The 21,314-nt window shown below is 38.7% G+C and overlaps 1 protein-coding gene across 1 annotated transcript in view; it reads left to right on the forward strand.

Annotated features, from left to right (window-relative positions):
• The first annotated feature begins 10,822 nt into the window (after positions 1-10,822).
• The window catches only part of ST18 (ST18 C2H2C-type zinc finger transcription factor), a 96,285-nt gene continuing 85,793 nt past the window's right edge, over positions 10,823-21,314 (forward strand). Inside the window, exons 1-3 of the mRNA XM_045560978.1 lie at positions 10,823-10,892; positions 14,681-14,735; positions 17,300-17,330. Of these exons, the coding sequence (XP_045416934.1) occupies positions 14,681-14,735; positions 17,300-17,330 (86 nt within the window). The 5' untranslated portion in view covers positions 10,823-10,892. The remainder of the gene's footprint in view (positions 10,893-14,680; positions 14,736-17,299; positions 17,331-21,314) is intronic.

The raw sequence follows: 21,314 nt of genomic DNA on the forward strand, positions 1-21,314 counted from the left end.
TCATGGCCTGTGCCATTGTCTCTCCCATACAAAAGTCATCACTATGGAGTAGATGGATATAATTGTTTAAAATAAACGTAGGGACACAATAGGACATTCTGGAAAATGTTGAGTGAGTATAGTGAGGTATAAGAACTTGGGATGGCATTATAGTTTAAATGAATTGAAGACCTTCCTAGATAGTTTTCTTTCCAAATTTGGAAAAATAAAACTAATTCCATTTCTATTTTACATTTGACTTTTGTTTCCATAAAAGGACCCATTTTTAAATCATAAGTCATAATTTTTCATATATTAATAAGTGAGATAATAGTAGACATTGGGGGATATCTTACCATAAAATCTATTACACTTCACACTTGCTCTTCTTTGCACTTTGGGAGTTGGTAGTTTGAACCAAAGGGAAGACAAAATTGTAAATTCTCCTTAGCTGGCATAACAACCAGACGAAATCTATCAGATCCCAGATGCTGAATGTCTGGGGTGTTTTGTATTGAAATTCAATTAATAAACAATTATCTCAGTCATCTGAAAAATATTATTTTTGGTTTGTTTCAATTCAATTTAATAATAATGTTTTGAGCACCTAGTATGGCCATAAAATTGTGTTGCATCAGAAGGTCAACAAGACATAGCCTCTCCCTTCTGTGAGCTTACATCAGCCCAGGGAAGAGAAAACAGACCTTAGTAAGCATAATACCAGGCAGAACACGGTCATCAAGACACTATACAGCACAGACTCTGGGAGATGCTGTCAACCGTAATATGAATGACAAATCACATTTCAGCAGTTTCGCAGTTCTAACACTGAAGGGAAAAGTTGCCTTGAAATTGACAAATTCAAAACATTTAATTTTAGCTATCTAATTCGACCCTCAAGTCTGTGACCTTCTTGTAACCACATAAAAATACAGCTTTGATGCATCGCTTAACCAAACCAAGTGCAATTTCAACTATTGGTGTCCTTTCAATTGACTGGTCTTTGGGGACACTTATTTATTCTAGTCAAAGTTCTCTGAGTCTCCCTGGGGATGAATTTCTCAAGAATCATCTTCTGGAAGCTTTTCCAGTCCGATCTAAGTCTGTGCTCCTGCTGTTCCTTCTGCCTCTCTCTGGTGTTGGTACTTCCCACATTCCACTGGCATCCTCCACTTGCTGGTGTGTCCTCTTGAGGACAAGAGCTGTGCTTTCTGTGTCTTTTGACACCCACTCTCTAACATGGGGCAATACATAGATTGCTGCCCAATAAATGTGTATTGAACCAATAATAAGTAAATTTTTGGAAGAAAGACACTTATATTTTTAAAATCTATATTAAATTTAACACTTTGATGAGAATGAAATCCAAGGATCACTCTGCAAAACTCCAGTGCCCCACTGGCCTCCACAATTGTGTCATGTCATTTTCTTTGTAAATTTCAGTAGATTCACCCATTCTACCTTTCATAGCCAGAGAATGAAGATAAATAAATATATTCTTTTATCTAAATTCAAATTGATAGAATATTGGGAAGATCTTAATGAAGAAAAACACACTATTGGGAAAAAAACAGCAGACTGATGAAAAAAATTCTAAAAACCCTCTTAAAAATGAATAAGAAAAATGGAAAATATCTAAGGATAGCAAGTATATTGTGTAACAATCTATATAATGAAATGGCTTAAATAGAGAAAATTCTCTTTGCATAATGAAAGGCCTTATTTTTGAATCAACAAGTGCTCTTTGAACTTTATTAAAAATGTTTTGACAGTATAAGGTTGTTTAGTATAGATTTACTCAAAATAGCACATTTAGTTGCAACACAAGCCTTGAAGTTAAGTGGTTAGTTTAATAGAACAGAGTTTCCATAGTTACCATGGGAGAACAGAGAATAACTTTTATTTCGTTGGAAGCCAGGAAGGGGCTTTAGAGAAAAGATTAAGCCAGCAGACCTGGGCAGGTTCATTTTGGGGGGCTTTGCATCTGATTGGCTTTTTAAAAGAGAGAACTCTTGATATTACAGGAAATTAAAGTTTTTCCACTAAAATCTACAGTGGCGCATTAGGAAGTCTGAGCATTCCCTTTCTCTGGCAAACCGGGTTCTGAGTCAGAGGGAAGGCTGGTTTAGTAAGACATCTCCATGAGATGTGTTTTGTTGATAAACCAGGTCATAAACGAGTGGTTAAAAATGCCACTCGAAAGATAGCCATGTACTGCTCTGCGTGACAAATCATGCAATCTTAGGTCTAACTTTATTATTCCTGATCAACATTTTGTTGAATGGCCTGATGGAAGGGAAATTGAAATCCAGGCTAGTGAAGGTGTCTCCTCGTGCCAGTGTCACTGTTTCCTCGGCGTTGCACTGAGATGTGCTCTCTGAGTGTTAACGGAGGTCACCGATGCACTGTCCTTTGCTGCCTCCAGCCCAAGGAGTTCCTCACAGTTGGCTGTCGAGAAACAAAATGCTGTGGTTTCTAGTACCTCACCTTCAGCTCGCCAGCCTTTAAAGCAGCGGTGATTAACAGGACTTTTACAAAGTTTCTATGTAGTTACAAGGACAGTTTCAATCTTCTGTCATTTTTTTGCATTAGCCATGATTATGCTTTTACCACAAAAATGCATTTGTTTTAAAGGTAACAATGCAGACTGGGAGAATAGCTTATGTTTCATCTATATTTATCAGCACTCACTGTACATTTGTGTCTTCATTACCAGGAAATATTAAGGGACATTGTGCCATCTATTCCTGTTTACAGTTTATTATGCAGAGATAGGAAACACTTAGCATGTAAAATGAATGTAGAAATTATTCCTGGATAGAAACACGGACATTTCCCACTCGTTGGCTCTTTCTCCTCCATCACCGGATCAGAGTGTAATTGTCAGTAATCAGGCCTGCTTGCTGCTGATAAAACCACTCTGAATGCTAGCAGCCTTCTTTGTGTGATGACTCAATTATTCCAGAAGTGCCTCATCAAATCTGCCCCATCAGCTGGGCTAATAAATAAGGAGAAGAAACTGGCCCCCCAAAGCAAATTATAAATCCATTTGCATTAACCATTTCGCTGGTCCATGATCTAGGCAGAAATAAGCATGGCAGATTGTGTTAAGCTTATTTGAATATGTTTATAATGTTTACAGCATGCAACTTTTTTTTCCCCATAAGGTGTTGGAATTATCAGTCATGAATGGCATCTAAACGCAGTTATGTTAATTACAGCAAGGCTTTAAGTATCTTTGAGGGCTATTTTGTTACTTAAATCAGGTGAAAGTTAAATCATCTTGCGGGGAGAAATACAGGTCTTGCATAAGTTATTGGAATTGCTTCAGAGTTTAAGGAGAAGAGATCTGTGTTTTATTTTCACAAGGACTAAAAGGACAAATACAAATGCTATAATGCCTACTCCTGTAAGTACGAGGACTTCGTATCACAGCGGAAACCAGGAGATATTTTGATGCTCTGTGTGACTTCAGCAATCTGCAAAGCAAAAATTGCATTTTTTGGAAGGAAATGAGTTGCTATAACACTCCTTGTACTTAAAATTCTTTGAAAGATTCCATAGGGCAGGGATTTCAAAAAGCTGGACAAACCAGTAAAAATCAATTAAATCCATCAATGGAAATTTTGTACATTGTTTGAGAAATCTTATTTCATTCTTCTTTTAAAATGATAAACTATCCTGAGTGACAGGTAGTTTTGTTTATATTTGGACTTCAACAATCACTCAGGGAAGCAAAGAAATATTAAAAGTGGATCATGAAAAGCAATTTGATTGCTAATATCAAAGAATGCATCTTGTTCAATATGCAATGATTTAAAATCTGTAACATCCTCCCTAAAAGTCAGTGATCCCACTGACCCACTTTGTGATAGGAGCTGTTTCTCCTGCAGAGTAGCTCCAGCTTTGCTAAGCTCCTTTTTTGCTGCTCCTGCTGTGATCAGGACCCTAATTATGGGCTGGTGATACAAGTAAAGTTTGTGGCCAATATACAGTATTTTTCTTCACCTAACACATCTTAAATGAAATTCACTACTTATCTTCATTTGCTCCAACCAACAAAGCATATTCCCTAATGTCAACCTAGAAAGCCAAGCAGAAGAAAGCAATTTTTGACAGCATAAACAAAGTGGCAATAAGCTTACATAATTTTTGTTCATCAACTTCTAAATATGTAATCTCTTGCTATCATGGAAAAACCAATTCTATAGCTCCTTGATTAGGAACTCCAAAATAAAGGGTTTAAGTTTCCATTAGAAATGTAATGGAGCAAAATGGCAAATGGAAAACTGAAAAAGTCCATTGTTTTTTCATCAAAGACATCATCAAGGTTTATACAAATGTGACTATAACTTAAATTATCATACTGATTAATGTTAAAATAAATCTGGGAACTTAGAACTGGAAAGAACTTGTCTTACCATTCAAAAAAAATAAACCAGGCAAGGATAATCCTGCTTTTTCATCATTCCAACTAATGAGTAATTGGTGAGGACTTTAAAGTTAGAAGAGCAATGAAGAGATTAACTGTTGGAAGTTGTGGAGACAGGCCCTCACGGCATGGCCGTACTAAAGTTAATATGCTGAGATTTTTGTGTTTACTTGTTGAGAAACCAAGTCTCAGAGTGGTCTTTGGAGATTGTATTAACATCCCAAACTTCTGAAAGGACTCTGTGCATTCTATCCCGACTAAGAGAATGGGCTAGCTCTGTTGGTAGGCAAATTCCAAAAGGAAATTGGTCAGAGTGGTGACCCCATATTAGTTATTATATTACAGGGCTACCAGTGCTAGATACATTTCTTATTCTATTCATTTGCCCTTTTACCAAATTTTTCACTTTGAGTTTAGTTTGGAGGATTTTTTTTTTTTTTTTTTTTTAATATTATGTAGTTTGGAGCACAAGTAAATCTGTGGTTCTCTGCTTTGGTGATGCAATTGACACATGTATCATATCACTTCAGGTCATTCATCCTACCTGATAAAATATAATCTGATATACTGTTTTTATTTTTTTAATAACTCAGTAGACTCATTACATTGTGCTGTAGGTTTAAAGAACTTTTTTGGAAGAAAGTGCTCACTCACGAAGCAGGTGTGGAGGACAGAGTCCCTAATTATCAGCAGATTGTACAGCAGACAAGTGGGATACTTTGTGATGACTCAGCTAGCAAGTAAAGCTGTGTTGTCATCGGAGCTCACACTTAAGAACTGTGTGACCCATCAGGTTCCTAACACCCGGGCTGTCATACAGTTTCGTCTTTTAAGATTGCTGTTCCATAAAAATACGAGCTTCACTGCACAAGTATTCACCCTGCCTACAACTAACTCTGTGGGAAGTTCTGGGAGTTTGATCAAGATTCTATGTCCTAGAGTAACTGTCTTTAAAAATGTGTATATCCTATGAATATTTTAGATAAGTCCTTAAGTTTTATAACATGATTTAAGAACTTCTGCAAAAAAAAAAAAGATTGAAGTATGGCCATTAATAAACATGGATTTTTAAAAGTATCTCCTTGATATAATGGTGCAGTGCAGGGGCTGGCGGGGTCTGGTTTCAGTGGAAGATTCCTTTTGGTACCTGCCGAGGGTGTGCCCACCAGCAGGTGGGTGGAGTTATTAATGACAGGCACGGGGAAAGAGGGCCTCTGCAGGGCTCCCCGTTCTCGTTTGTATTTTTGTGTGCTTAGACTTCAAGAGCCTTGTGGTGTAAAATCCTATTTCTAAACTTGTATTTTATCGGCGCCCTCTGTGCACTGCTCCAAGCTGATCTCAGCTGTGCTGCCTTAACTCCTTTCCCCAGGGAGGGGGCCCCAGCAGATGGGGTTAGGGCCTAGGCTGATGCGTCTGACAGCAAACGGCCCGGGCTGTGGAGTGGAAGCTGTGAGCGTCAGGAAGCTACTTTTCCCCTGAGAACCAACTAACCACTGAAGAAAGTTGAAAATGAGCCCTTTGAGAAATGCTATTAAAAGTAGTAAAAAATTGCAATTGTGCAGATGATGTGCTGCTGTGTGCTTATTCGAATGCTAATGAGTTTGACATTAGGGAACTCAGAGGCTTTACAGCTACTCCCTTATGTGATTCAGTTCTTTATTGGCAATCTTTGAGAAAATAAATGGAAAATGTATTGCTAATAAATACATAACACGATAGGGTATTAGACAAAAAGCCATTACTTTCAGGATTTAGAAAGAGCTTTGTTCACCAGTGTGACGGTTTTCCAGCATCTTTTGTTTTAGGTTAGTGTGTGGCAAACAAAGGGGAGTAGGCAGGTGGAAAGCTTCAGAACTCTTTCTGAACTGAGGGTGCAGTGGAAGAGGCCAAAAGCATTTGCAGAGAAAGCTTCTCTTTTGAGTTGCAAACACAAACTAAGAATTCCCAAGCTCCTGTGCTACTTTTCAATGCTTACATCATGTGCAATAATGTGCTCTATCACTTGAGAGAGTTCTATCTCCATTTTTCCCCAGAAACTACAGTTGCTGACTTGAGTTGAAGAAGCATCTGCTTAATGTCTGGTCAAAGCCTACAAGAAATACAGAAATCTATGGTTAAGAAGCTGGGCTCTTCCATATACTGCAAAGGGTAAAAGGCAGGACGATTAGAAGTCTTCTGCAAGGAAGGTTGGTAGCTTGTGTTTTAAAATACCATAACTGCCAGATATAAACATTCTGAATGTGTGTTGATATATGTGGTGTTTGTATAAATAGGCCCTCTCTAGTGTGTTGAGGGCACCATACTGAATTTAAAAGTTTTCTTTCAAGGGCCAAATGGCCTGATAAAAACTGATTCTGTTCCCACCCCCGGGAACAAATAGAGCTGCTGCAGCTCTGGGCGTTCAGGCCAGACACACAGTGAACCAAGAGCAAGTGGTTTCCTTGGAAAGCAAGTTAAGGCATTGGCAAAAGGATTAGTAGCATTTTATGATGTTCTCATTAAAGGGAACCCCAAATAACAGAAAGATACATTTTGAATCTGTCTTTTGTGACTTCTTGAGTGTGGTATATTCCAAATCTTGTCTCAACTTGTTCTCTTAATGGTTAAAAGTAAAAATAATAGAAATAATAATTGAGTCTCTCTTATCTAATTTCCCAACTAAATTGAAAATATAGTAGATAGATAGACAGACAGACAGAGAGGTAGTTTGGTAGTGAAGACAAAATGAATTTGGCTTACCTTTAAAAATGGAAAAATATTTGTCTCATTGATGTGTAGTACAAAAGTTTTCATTCTGTTGATAGTATAGTCCAACCAAATTACAGGTAAAAGTGTCAACACATTGTGGATTATTCATGTCAGTGTTTATTTCTGCTCTTTATTTATCTAGCCTGATAATGCTTTCCTTCTTTTATTTTTTATCTTAAAAGAATGAATTTCAAGATTTCTCACTAAATCGGACAAAGACATTTAGTCCCTCTGACGGAGCAGGGCAAACTGAGTTGGCATACCAATTACCTGGAGAAAGAGAGAGGTAAGGTGACATTTTTATTTATTAAAAAGTAAATATATTGAAAGAAAATGAATTCAATCAAAGAATCTATATAAAGGCTCTCCTCTACAACAGCACTTTGCTTCTGTGGATTTGCTTTCAGATTGATTGTTAGTACTCAATTTAGAATAGTAATTTTTGTCAGAAGCACAGACATTTAATATTTTAAAATATTAAACAGGTGAAGTCCTCTGAACCTACAAACCTTTTTGGAAAATTGATTGGTATGTGTTATTTGTTCACATGTGTTTGCCCTTAAAGAAAGGTTCATTGATTGTTAAAATAGTTTGAAAAACCAATTTGAATTCATACCTATTAGAAATTAGTTTGCTTACAGATTAAGAATAAATAAGTGAGATATCTTAAAAGCACTATAGATGACTTCTGGAGTTAATTCCTGCAAACACTGAAAAGTAAGGGATTGGGTTGTCCTTGAGAGAAATCGTTTTCAAATAATGTATCTCTATATGAAGAAGCTTGATTTCTAACACTGACATATTTTGTAACAGATTCATCTCAAAATATCAGCAAGAAAAAAACTTTAAAGGCCCTTTTAGTGTGTTACTGGCCCTGAGTTATCTTTAAACAGGGCATGTTAAAAATATGTACAAAAAAACCCTCTCCTAAAACATAAAGCTGGCGATTGCCCCCTAATGTCACCAAGCTGTGACTCTGAGGCTGTGGTATGGTGACTAATAGAAATCCTTGGCACAAGTTGGTTACCTAAGGGAATAATAGAACTATTTGCTGGAGTCGTTTGGCAAAAGGACATCAACACATGGCTTTAGTTTATATTCAGTATTACCAGTTGTGCAAAGTTGCAGGATGAAGTCTACGACAGCAGTAACAACTCAAATCAGAAGTGAGAATCAAAATACGTCATTCTCCTTGTAATGCTGCCCAAGTTTGTCTCAGGTCTAAGATTTCTTTTATTAGGGTACATTTCCAAGTGGCTTTAAAAAATTCCCTTTGAAAATCATCTCATCCGTGGGGGATGTGCATGCATGTGGCCTTCAGGAAGAGCTATTTTCTAGACAGCTATACCTAATCTGATAGCAGACTGAATCTGCTTTTTCTTTTGAGTTTGGTATTTATAGGGGAGAGGAGGAATTTGGGGAGACCAGAACTACCATAAATCTACAGTATACACATCATTCAATTCTTCACCTTTCTGTGCTGAATCAAAGAGCACAGTAAGAGACATGCAAAGACAGAGTTGAAATCAAGAATAGTGTGCAAATAAAGGGTGACAAGTTCAGAAAATTAGAAATATGTCCTCATGGATGATGTAAAAAAACATGTTTCTGTTAGAGTTTAGATTTTTTTTAATGTTTACTTTCTGAATGTACTCCTGTTATTTGTGAGTAATTAATAAATATATGACAAGAAAACTAGAAAAATAAATAGGGGAACAACAGAGGAAAGAAAACCATATTAAACACCCTTTCTTAGTATTCCTCTCCATAAATCAACCAGTCTCCTTTATTTCATACTGCAGCTCATTTTCCCCATAATTTTCCCTGTGTAACAGGTAAACATCTTTGTTGCCACTGTGGGCTGATCCAAAGCTATGCTTAAAACAAAATGATGCCAGAGTCATCAGAAGAAAGAGCACTCAGTGTAGGTTTCTTTGTTCTTCAATCTGGCCAGATTTCATTCCAAGGTACCGGCATCATCTAGTTGTTTCATTTTCTGAGCTTAGCCTTTTCCAAGTTCCTGAGTTTTTTCTTGTCTTTTTTAATTTTTATGTTACATTTGCTTGATTACTTTTATTTTTTTTATTGTTTTATTTCAGCTTATTATGGGGGTACAAAAGTTCAGGTTATGCATATTGCCCATGGCCCCCCATCCCCCTGAGTCAGAGCTTCAAGCGTGTCCATTCCCCAGACAGTGCACATCGCACTCATCATGTAGGTATACACCCATCCCCTCCCCCCACCCCCACATCTGTCCGACCCCCAATTGGTGTTAGTCCCAGATGTGCACTTAGGTGATGATCAGGGAAACCAATTTGCTGGTGAGTACATGTGGTGCTTATTTTTCCATTCTTGGATACTTCACTTAGTAGAATGGGTTCCAACTCTCTCCAGGAGAACAAAAGAGATTCTATATCACCGTTATTTCTTATAGCTGAGTAACACTCTATGGTATACATATACTACATTTTACTAATCCACTCATGTATTGATGGGCACTTGAGTTGTTTCCACATCTTTGCAATTGTGAATTGTGCTGCTATAAACATTCGGGTGCAGGTAACTGACTTTTGAAAAGGAAGCATCCACTGAGGATAAAAGGCTCCTCATGGAGAGGACCCCAGGATCTTTTCTCTGCAGCCACAGAACTTCCTCTCACCATTTGAAATGACATCTCACCAGAGTAACGTGACACAGCATATAAAACCGCATTGCCAGGTCAGAAACCTCAGGGGAGGAGCACAGTGAAATCTTGTTAAAAGGGGCGATTACTGCAACTCAAATGTATGAGAAGGACTTTTCAAATTTGAAGTGGCTATCTACATGAGACACCTCACTAAACAGTACTAAGATTAATTGTACAAGGGTTTTCAGAAAGTGCCCTCAAAACATTGTGGTCACCATGGCTTTTTCTACAAATATTAAGAAACTCAAGACTACTTGCAAATGTATATTGTAAATATATATTGGCTGAGCGTGGTGGCTGCCTGTAATCTTAGCACTTTGGGCGGCTGAGGCAGGAGGATCGCTTGAAGCCAGGAGTTTGAGACCAGCCTAGGCAATAGTGAGACCCAGTCTCTACACACACACACACACACACACACACACACACACACACACACACACAATTAGCTGGTCACTGTGGCACATGCCTGTAGTTCTAGCTGCTCAGGAGGCTGAGGCAAGAGGATCGCTTGAGCCCAGGAGTTTGAGGCTGCAGTGAGCTGTGATCGGGCCACTGCACTCCAGCCCCAGTGACAGAGGGAGACCCTGTCTCAAAAAATGAGAAAGAAGTATATGTTGAGGTTTGTCAGTGTCTAGAGCTCTGTTGAAAGGAGCTCAGCATCACCAAGAGATTTGTCATGTCCAGTTTTTAAGAAGTGATTAAATATTTATTTGGATAGTTGTGTTTTGTTTTGTGTTTTTGTTTTTGTTTTGCTGTTAGGTTAAATTTTGAATGAAAAATAAAATCTAAGGGAACTAAAACTCCTCACATGCCAGTAATTGGCTTGAGTGAATGAAAGCAAAATTGAGTTTATGAATTCTGTGTCCTGCTCCTTGAATCTCTCCCTCCCATGAAGCAGCAATTCCAGGACTTTCTCTGTAGCCCAAATGGAGGTACCACATCTGTGCCCAAGGGTGATGTGAAGGAGACCTGCTTATTGCCCCTGCTCCAGTAAAAAAAAATGTCAAGCACAAGCGCTAGGAAATCACTTTGTATATCTGTATATAAGTTTGTGAGTATATAAAGAAGTTAAATGAGAGCTTTCCAAATTCAAATAAATAGTTAAATTTTATGGTCATTTTTTTCTCATTGCATCTCTACTAATTTCCATTGTTAATCCTTGCATGTTCTTCCTCCAAGTTTTGCTTCTTAGCTTTCTTTATTTAAAATATTTCTTTCCCTCTTGCCATTTCTCCTCGTACTCACTCCTCTCCCCAGAAAACTGGAGCATGAAGCCTTTTTAAAAGTGTTCTTCTGGCTTTATTATGAATTAGAGACCCAGCAAGAACCACTTTTTCCTCCTATTTATGTAAATATTCATAATATATCTACACTTACAAGTTAAACTGAACTTTCCTTGAAGTAGTTTCATATTAGGAAAAATAAGAGTAGCAAAGTTTACTTTTCCTATTCCTATCCCTACTGAGAGGTAGATTGTCAAAGCAGGGAGGACTCCATTACAGGAATCTCAGAAAAGATCTTCCGATGTTCTCATCTAGAACAAGGAATGAGGTATGTAAGAAACCTGGAGACAGGCCGGGCATGGTGGCTCACGCCTGTAATCCTAGCACTCTGGGAGGCTGAGGCGGCTGGATCACTGGAGGTTAGGAGTTCAAGACCAGCCTGACCAAGAGCGAGACACCGTCTCTACTAAAAATAGAAAGAAATTATCTGGCCAACTAAAAAATATATATATATAGAAAAAATTAGCCAGGCATGGTGGTGCATACCTGTAGTCCCAGCTACTCGGGAGGCTGAGGCAGGAGACTCGCTTGAGCCCAGGAGTTTGAGGTTGCTGTGAGCTAGGCTGATGCCACAGCACTGACTCTAGCCCAGGTGACTCTGTCTCAAAAAAAAAAAAAAAAAAGAAAAGAAACCTGGAGACAGATAGCATTTTAAGAAATAAAACCCATTTTCAGAGAAGAAATGTCTCATTAAATTTTACAAAATTAATTGTGGGCTTGTCAGGAGTATTTGGGGCTTAAGCAGTGAAGATGATCAAGTCTCTTTTTCCAGGGAAAAAACAAAGTTCTCCATTAGAAGCATAATTTTAAAGATTGCAGTACATGTTATTTCAAGGCAGTTTCCTGACTCACACCATAATCATCTGCCTCTACTCTAATTCTGGAAGAATTTGAAAGGATGACAATCTCCCCCCAACCCCAGGGTCTTGACACACACACTGAGGTGGAAATCTCTTTCCACTTTTAATGATCCATTACCTGAACAAGTACTCATTGAATATGAGGCTTCATTTTACAAAAATTAAGTCTACCCATTGGCAATTTATTCAAGTCCATGAGAATAATCCAAATGAAGAATACTTAAGAATTTCTAGTCCAATACATAAGGTTCTAGAGAACAAAGACTTACTTTCAAATTGAGATCTATATTAAAACTCTCCACCTCCAGAAAGAAACAAATGCATGGGCTGTAGGTTCCTGGTATTCTTATTCCCCAGCAAGCCATGAGACATGACTAGACACTGAACTTGGTAACTTTTGTTCTTCAGGTGTGAAAGAGAGGGAACAGGTGAGATAGTCCAGCTGTATATTATAGCCTGGCTTTGATCTGTTTCACTTCTACAACGTGGCCCTCAAGTTAAACTTGAAAACCCAGTTTTAGGAATGAGCTTTCAGTTTATAGAATGTTTGTGCAGGATATATAGGATATATGCTACACCAGCAAGAGGACAGTAGCCCAGCAAAATACAACGGTGAAACCAGCATTCCAAGCTCGGGCCAGGGGAGACCCAGGAATATTTATGCATTCCTTCCAATGACTTTGGTGGGGACACAGCCGCCTGGGGTGGTGACAAGGCAACCAAGTTCTTGGAGAGCTGAACTGCAAAATAGAGTTAGGCTTAAAGCTGTTAGAAAGAAAGTTGTGCTTAGTATGTTTCCAAAACTATTCTGTGTGCCTGCTGGCACTCTTGGCAGTCTGGGTTTCAGTTTTGGTGAAGAAGCGCAACCTTCCCTTGTCTTTAGGGGAATTTTTCAGGGGTTGGGGCAGTTAATAGCACCTGTGTGGCAGGATGACAGTAGACTGGTGTTTGTGGCTGCTCACCCGTGGGAGCAGCTTCCGTAGAAATACTTGATGGTTTCATCATTTTAACCCTCACATGCTACTGATCTCTCTTAATCTAGTTGTTCGTTCAGCACAGGGAGAGGCGTTTGCATGAGTTGAGCCACTTTGTATGCGACAGGGATACTCAGGGGAGGAGGGGATTTCACAAGGCAGTGCTCACCATCGTGAGTAAACCGAGCCATTGTAATCTTAGGCGGTGTCACATCTGTCATAAACTCATGTGGTTTGAAAAGAAAGAAAATCGACAGGAAAAAAAATCACCTCTGTTTTATTGTTGTTTTCTCTTATTGTGTAGTTTTAAAATATTCATAGCAACAAACCATTTTATTTAGACTAAAGCAACTGCTGTTCAGCAAAAGCAGTGAACACTTTTTGTTTGCTAATTTAAAGGCAGTTCAACGATTGGTGTGGTGTTTATTATGAAATGATGACAAAAGAGTTCTGGTGGTTTTAATAGTTTTAGCTTAGGAGAGCTGTCGTTAATTCTGTCTGTAGTGTTGCAGGTGAAAAAATGCACAATGGATAAATAGTCTATATTGGTTTAACTGAACATAATATATAGTGTGTTCTGGAGTTGTTTGTCTCAATAGACTATAGTAATCAAAAGTAATGAACCTATTATGTGCAGGACCTTGGAGAGCGTCAAATGGCAGTAAAAGTGTGGCACATAAAAGGTTTATTAAAGGAAATTAAAGTCCATCATTGCCACACCTGCTCCCCTATTATAAGTCTATGGCAGGTCAGTGCCTTCAATCACAACTCAGCCTCCGAGAGCAGGCACGCGGCTCCCATTACCATTGCAGTCACACGGCATCCGTGCCGGTGTCAGGATTTAAGGATGGGCACCACTGAGCGCACCTTCTGCCTGCCCCTGATTTTCAACAAGCAAAACAACTTATTTATATTTAAGAATTCCTTCTGATAATGTGCAGAAGTGCATTAAACTAAGAGATGATCAGCAGATTCTAGTGAAAGGAATGGGTGTAGTTGGGTCAGAGTCTGAAAACAACAGGCTTTCAAAGTCTTTGCATCTCTTTGATAAATGATTTGATTATATTTAAAATATTTAGTAATGATGTTTTAGGAAATTTAATACTGACACCCATGTCACTCAAATTTCACCTTCCTTATATCTTTGGATGGTCACGACCAGTATTTATTCTGGAATTCCAGGAGCAAACATATGTCATTGTTGATAATCAAAATTTCCAGTGGTATTTCTGGGGGCACTTTCAGGGGTTTGCCTTTATGTTGCTTGTTTACACAGGAAATTATTTTTGCTAACTTAGAAAGAGGTGTGTATCAGGAGGGTCTAGAAATGCAAAGGACTTAGTGTCTCAGTAAATCAGTCTGAGATTTCTTGGTCTGGCATTTGAGATTTCATTTACTTCACAGCCACTGTTAATCACCCAGTCCTTTTTCTATCTTTGTAATGCCAGAAGTGTTTGAATCCACTAGCAAACACTTGTGGACAAGGACATCTGCCCTCTTGTCATTGTTCTCTGGGGTTTCCAGCATCTAGAGATGCATTTCCAAAGCTGGTGGTATGTGAAGGGTCACAGTTACATACCTGTAGAGCCAGAAAGAGATTCAAGAGCATGGAGGGCTGCTCTGTTTTCCATAATGACCTTCAGAACTTCTCATTACATGTTTTTATAGTTTGGTCAATGTCAAGGGAATGACCTCAGGACTTTGTGTTCATGTTACAGATGGATGCAGAGGCTGAAGATAAAACGCTGTGTACTCGCTCTAAAGGAACCGAGGGTGAGTTAGCAAGCAGGTCCTGTAACACTGTGCCCAGCACACCATGAAATACGGGAGTTCCAGCGCTCGGTCCCTAATGTGCAGTCAGAATGATTACAACTTCCTCGGGGCTTCTTTTTTTTTTTTTTTTTTTTTTTTTTTTTTTCACAAATCAAGCCAGGACACTGGCTCTTGGCATTGAGAAGCAAAATATGAACTAGGAGTTAAAGGACTCAGAAAAGTCCAAATGATGTATGATGCTAATTTTTACAAAATACAGTCAGGAGTAGATTTGAACATCATGCTAAACAGCATAAGGTTCAGCAAGAGAAGAATGTTTCATGGAGACCTTCAGATTCTGAAAGTGACCTTTAATGGCCACGGGAAAAGACCAAATTGTTAGTTTATTGCCAAAGCAGGTTTCGATTTTTATGTTATCTGGTTTAGTGGCTCCCAATCTAAACTTAGTTCAAGTAAAATGATGATGTTTGTTTTTTGACTGTCTCTGTTGGGAATTTCCAGCAGCTCTGCAAAGTAATGTTTGGAAGGTTTAACTTGCCGGTTATCCCTCTCTTTTTGTAACCAACAGATGGTAATGTAATATTGAAATATAAACAGGCCCTTGATGATCTAAACATCTGGAAAACGGGATTGACTGGCAATAATATTCCTTAAGGAAAACAACTTTTATTATAATTAGCTATATTTTTGTGACCCTTAATTCTAAGTGGAAAACTGTAGGTTCACCATGGCCTCTGAAACCTCTCTGAATAGCTGTTCCTGCCCCACCCTACCCTTCTCAGAGCCCACCTTGAGGAGGAAGGGCTGAGTCACCGCAGCAGCCCTGCAGTCCTCTGGAAGGGTTTGGAGATGTGCAGCTGAAAGTGGCTGATCCAGTGGAATGCTTTCCTCACCTAGATGTTTATATAGGTAGTTCATTCCTGTTTGAGCAGAGTCTAGAATCCAAATTGCATTTTTAATACATTCAAGGACAATTTTTTTTTCAGTTAAAATGTAACCATGGTTATCATTAGCCATGGTAACCAAAATGCAGGATAATGCTCTACACAACATGGGACTTTTCTCTACCCAAACAAAAGTTTTACACTGTAATCTTTTCCAGTTTTAGTTTAAATTACTTTTAAGGTAATCATATTCTTTATCCTTATAATATTTGGAATGTAGTATTTCTAAACACTGACCTTTTATGCAGCAAATTTCTCAATGGGATACAAGTTGAAGAAAAACAATTTGCTGGCCGGGCGCAGTGGCTCACGCCTGTAATCCTAGCACTCTGGGAGGCCGAGGTGGGCGGATTGTTTGAGCTCAGGAGTTCAAGACCAGCCTGAGAAAGAGCAAGACCCCATCTCTACTAAAAACAGAAAGAAACTAGCTGCACAACTAAAAACATATAGAAAAAATTAGCCAGACATGGTGGCACATGCCTGTAGTCCCAGCTACTCAGGAGGCTGAGGCAGGAGGATTGTTTGAGCCCAGGAGTTGGAGGTTGCTGTGAGCTAGGCTGACACCACAGCACTCTAGCCTGGGCAACAGAGTGAGACTCTGTCTCGAAAAAAAAAAAAATTGCTTTATTATTTGGGAGAAGCGCACACCTGCCGTAAATAGCAACATTCTAGAGCTTGTAGTTGGATTATTTGAATTTCTTATTTGGACTTCTAAAAGCACACTACTCTAGCATACTTTTAAAATGTGAGTCTTTTAATTTGCAATTCTTTTTGGACTTTGAATTCTTCTGGCACAGGCATATACGCACTTAAATAGAGCCAAAATGTTCTTCTAGAAATGAAACAACTGTTTTCTTGGGAAGCATGAGTAATCTTCAAAACCACCTGTTGTCTCCCGCAATATGCTGCTTATCCTCATGTAGGCAGGTATTTATAAACATGAACTTCTTTAGCTCCCATCATTTCAGTCAGAAAAATCAAAGCTCTTTCACCTATAATTTCCTCATTTTTAAAAGGTTGTTGATATTAACGTGGCTGAAGCTTATTCTCCCTTCCTGTATGTGGGAAGCTTATGGAATAAAATCTCAGGACATATTCCTACAGTAAAACTTTGCCAGTTTTATCAATACTTGCTTAATATCAACAAAAATGTAATCTTGAGACTCTTTTGAATAATTTCCTATTACAAATAAAATGTATTTAAAAAATAGTTCAAGTGTTTCATATTCCTGCAATTTTTCAATGAATCTCTAAAGGCAGGGACTTAGAAAGCCCAATCTATGGCTATAAGACCCCAGGGCCACCCAAGGCACTAAACCTAGAGTTGGTTTGTTCTGGCACATGTTCATCTGTCCTCTTATCTCCAAAGAGCCAGAACAAGTATAAAACAATCCACCCAGTGAGAAAGCAAGTGGGGTCTGTACTCAGTGGTCGTTACCTCTAGGTGGGGGAAAAGTTTCGATCATACAGTTTTGAAAATTAGCAACTGATTAAATCTTTTTCTTTTTTTTCTTCTTTTTTTCCTCCTTCCTTCCTCCCTCCCTCCCTTCCTCCCTCTTTCCTTTCCTCCCTCCTTCCTTCCTTTCTTCCTTCCTTCCTTTCTTTTTTCTTCATCAACAGTGCCAGTGGATTCTTTAATCCAGGAACTCAGGTAAGATTTGCCCTACATTAATACTTCTCATAAATACTTCTCATATTGATTGGCTTTAGTTAGTAGAATGGTTTATACTTTTTAAGCCTTAGAATCTTGGATTTAGCATAAGGAATATAGGGACTAGGCCAGAGAGCATCTTTCCCCTAGGCTCTGTCCCTGCACCAGAGAAGCAGATGAGAACAGCTATGTGCTATTGCCAACCCAGGAGGTCCCAGATCCACTGTTTACTTCACCTTTCTGAAAACGGCAATGGCCTACATGTTCCCAAGGGAAATGTCTGAGAAGTGAAAGATGTGTGACAGCGTCTGGCACACTGGAAATGATACGGTGTGCATCAACAGCTCACAGCTTCTTTGTGCGGGCGACCGTGTCTGTGGCTCCCTGCAGGAGCACAGGCTGTGGTGGTTACTTCCGTGCTGCTCCGTTCAGGGCAACACCTGTCTGTTGGAACTGATGTTGAGGCTCTTCTCGGCGGCGGTTTGTTAGTGGGGCATCCGTGGCCCTGCCTGTGTCATCGGTTTCTTCCCTAAGAATTTACACCTTTAAACCACTTTGATAAGAACAGGACATGGAGGGCACCCCTATATTTGAATACGATTAAACTATTGAATTACCCGGCTCATTTTAAATTCTTGCTTTTTAAATCTGCTGTCATTTAAAATTCCTGTCTTTCTGGAGACTTGACGTGCCTCGTAGAACGGTCGGGAGAAGTTTAGAACGTTCACGTGCTCTGGGTGGGTGAGGGGCTCGCAGGCCCCGCGTGGCTTCCCGGCTTCCCCCGCGAGGCTTCCCGGCTTCCCCCGCGAGGCTTCCCGGCTTCCCCCGCGTGGCTTCCCGGCTTCCCCCGCGAGGCTTCCCGGCTTCCCCCGCGCAACCGGCGCGCGGTGCCCTGACCACGGCCACGCCTGGTGGGGTGACCGTTTGTTTTCAGGGAACCAAATCTTTCGGAGAGAGAAAAAGCGCCTTCTTAATGATGTGGCTTGAAAAACAACTTGAAAAAAATAATTGTTGAGGAATCAGTGTGTGTGCTTTGGCCTAGGAAGAAATGTATAATTTCTAGAGAAAAAGGAAGGAATTAGCAGAGAGAAGCAAATTCATGGGAAAAAAATGTTCCTTATAACTTTTGTGGAGAAATAGAAATTATTATTTAAGCATGTTATTAACATCAATAATTATAATAAAACTAATATTTATTGAGGCCTTATTATGTGTCAGACACTCTCGAGCTTTCTCCATCACTTTATTATCTCCCTTAGCCCCACGGTAACCTTATAAGGAAGAAACTACGGTCATTCCAGTTTTCAGATGGATAACATGAAAACAGTTTGTGTAAACAGCCCGAGGTTACTCAACTACTAAGTAATCCAGACTGCTGGCTTGAAGGCCACCTTCTCAACCACCAGGCTGTGCTCTCACTCACGCACGATTAATACTCTTTAGAACATAAACAGAAAAAACGTTCATTGTTGAAGTTCTCAGGCAGCTGTTTTTATAATTCTGCATTTTAACCCTTATGGTTTATCTGTCAACAGCCTAGCTTTCTTAAATTTGGAGAAAGAATACGTTTTAATAAAAAATAATAATGTTTCCTATTCTAATTCTCCATAAATCATTTTTTGTCAGATATTCTGTTTTACCTAATTTGTTATTAGAGTAACTCAGAAAGCTGATGATAATTGCTGGGGAAATTCACAAACAAAATTAATTCACCTATTTTTCTTTAATAAGAACCAGTTTATAAAAATCACGAACTGATCATTTTAAATTTTATAAATATTTATGTTTCATAGAATGACCTAGGCTGATTGGGTCCCAAGTTGTTTCTTAAGTGGTTAAAATTGACCTAGATGTAGATCCTGATTATGGTCGTATATAAATGTTGGGCAAAAAGTACTGATCTATGTGGGGAAAAGTACTGATATATATGAAAGCTTATATTTTTAGTAACTTTTTATTTTGTACCATTTTTCCATTTCCTACAATTGCTCTTCCAATTTATTTCACAGATTTGTCATGAACCAGAGTCACGGCTGTAGGCCTGAATTCTGAGTATCTTAGGAAATGTGGCATGTTTTCCCCAGCGTAAAAGTTACGGCTATTTTGTATAGCACATTGGCAACTTTATTTAGTTCTTCTTTTTAGAATGCATTGGACGTGTTATTGCTTCTAGAGCGACTACTTACAAAAATACTAATACAAATGAAGCTAATTTAAATATACTGTATATTGTTCATGGCACTAATAAAAATTGATACTGACATTCTCATCTTCTTATTATACTCTATGTCAGCTACTATCATCACCATTAAAAAAGCAATTTATAACCACAGGCCCACCTTTAATCATATTCCTTATTAGCATTTCCAGTTTTTCCTCGAACACAATTCAGGTTACAGGTGGTGTCGAGAAGCCTCTCTTGTGTCTTTCTAAATCACAGCCACTGCATTTTCTCTGCTCTTTTCTTTTATTACTATTATCCTTAATCTGAACCTCTTGCTATTGCCTCTCCTAATATTGGTAATTATCTCATGCATTGGCAAAGTGTTTTACACCAGTCCAACCCACTTCCTCTAATTAGGAAAATACATTCTAGCCTCTGAAATGACTTTCTTATGTGACTACTTAGAGAGGCAAATGAATTCAAGGCTCTTAAGTACATTAGAGTCAAATCTCACTGTCTTTTTGTGGTCTTATTGCTGCTTACCAATTTGTTGGCTTAAGTTTCATAATGAAAACTTTAGGTGTCTCTTTTTATTTTATTGAATATACTTTCTACCTTTATTTAACACCCTATCATTTGGTATTTTCTTATAAGTTTTAGAATGCTAAATATTTTAAGAGCTCTCCAATCAGTAAGTTATATATTTAATAACATTTCATCAGTATGTGAAAATTTTTGTGACAGGTTTTGATGGCTTTCTCTTTTTGCTTCAGTCTTATCTCATTCACTATAGTCTTTTGTCAGTTAAATTCTTTATTTTAATACTTAATGGTTTTCCTTTTTTGAGAATAAAGTTTCCTTTAGTAATCAAAATTTTATTGAAACTTATTGTATAAAAATTTCTGGAGATGACAGCTAAAAGAAATAAATAGAAACTTATTTCTAATAGTAAGTGTTCCATAAATCAATCATCTGGGTTAAAGGAAATTAATAGTTTTCATCATGTGGTTGGGCAAAAAATGCTATAATTTCCAAATGCAGGGCTCAGTGCATGTTTTGGATATTTAATAGTGTAACTACTATGTTCATGTTGGCAACATATCTTTCTAAATATTATGGCCAAATCTATAAATTAGAACCCAAGAAACTGACACCTTAAAGAAAACCCATTCTTCCTGTTGGCCACTATCTGGAGGATGAGAGACTGATAACCCAAGAAGCTGATGATGAGGATTAATCTAGAAGAAGAAACATGTCTGTCCAGGGGCTGGGGGAGGCGTCCACAGCCGTCTCCTCATCATCCTGATTTATGCTCTGTGTGACGGGGAGGCTCCGTGTTGAACACGCAGCTGGGAAGCCCCACACTGACTGAATCACTCTAGAGGGATTATTTTGTGCTTCCTGGATTGTTCTTACTAGAGTAGAAAAGTGTCCTAAAATATATTGGAGGAACTTTCAACAAGAATGAAAACAAAAAGGAGTTTGTTGTTTAACAAGAAAACTCAATGAACTATAATGCTATTATGTATTTATGCATTTGCACTGCCTTTTATAGTATTTAGCATTGACATTGTACTGAGCGAGCCTTCAACAGGTGCACATTGAACAAGTTATAGAAACAGTAACGCACAGTGTCTAGTTGGATCCATAGAATCCCATAAGCAGTTGGGTCAAATGACATTACCTGTGATTCGCTCGTGAGCTGAGTTGAAGGAAGTCAAGTGTTTTATACCAGGTCTTTGACCGAGAAGCAACCGAACCAGAGACAGAGCTCCGGGTCCTGGCCCCGCCTGCCGAGGCCCTGCATCTGCTGCGGCCAC

Source organism: Lemur catta, chromosome 9 (assembly GCF_020740605.2).
Source record: "Lemur catta isolate mLemCat1 chromosome 9, mLemCat1.pri, whole genome shotgun sequence".
Taxonomy (NCBI): domain Eukaryota; kingdom Metazoa; phylum Chordata; class Mammalia; order Primates; family Lemuridae; genus Lemur; species Lemur catta.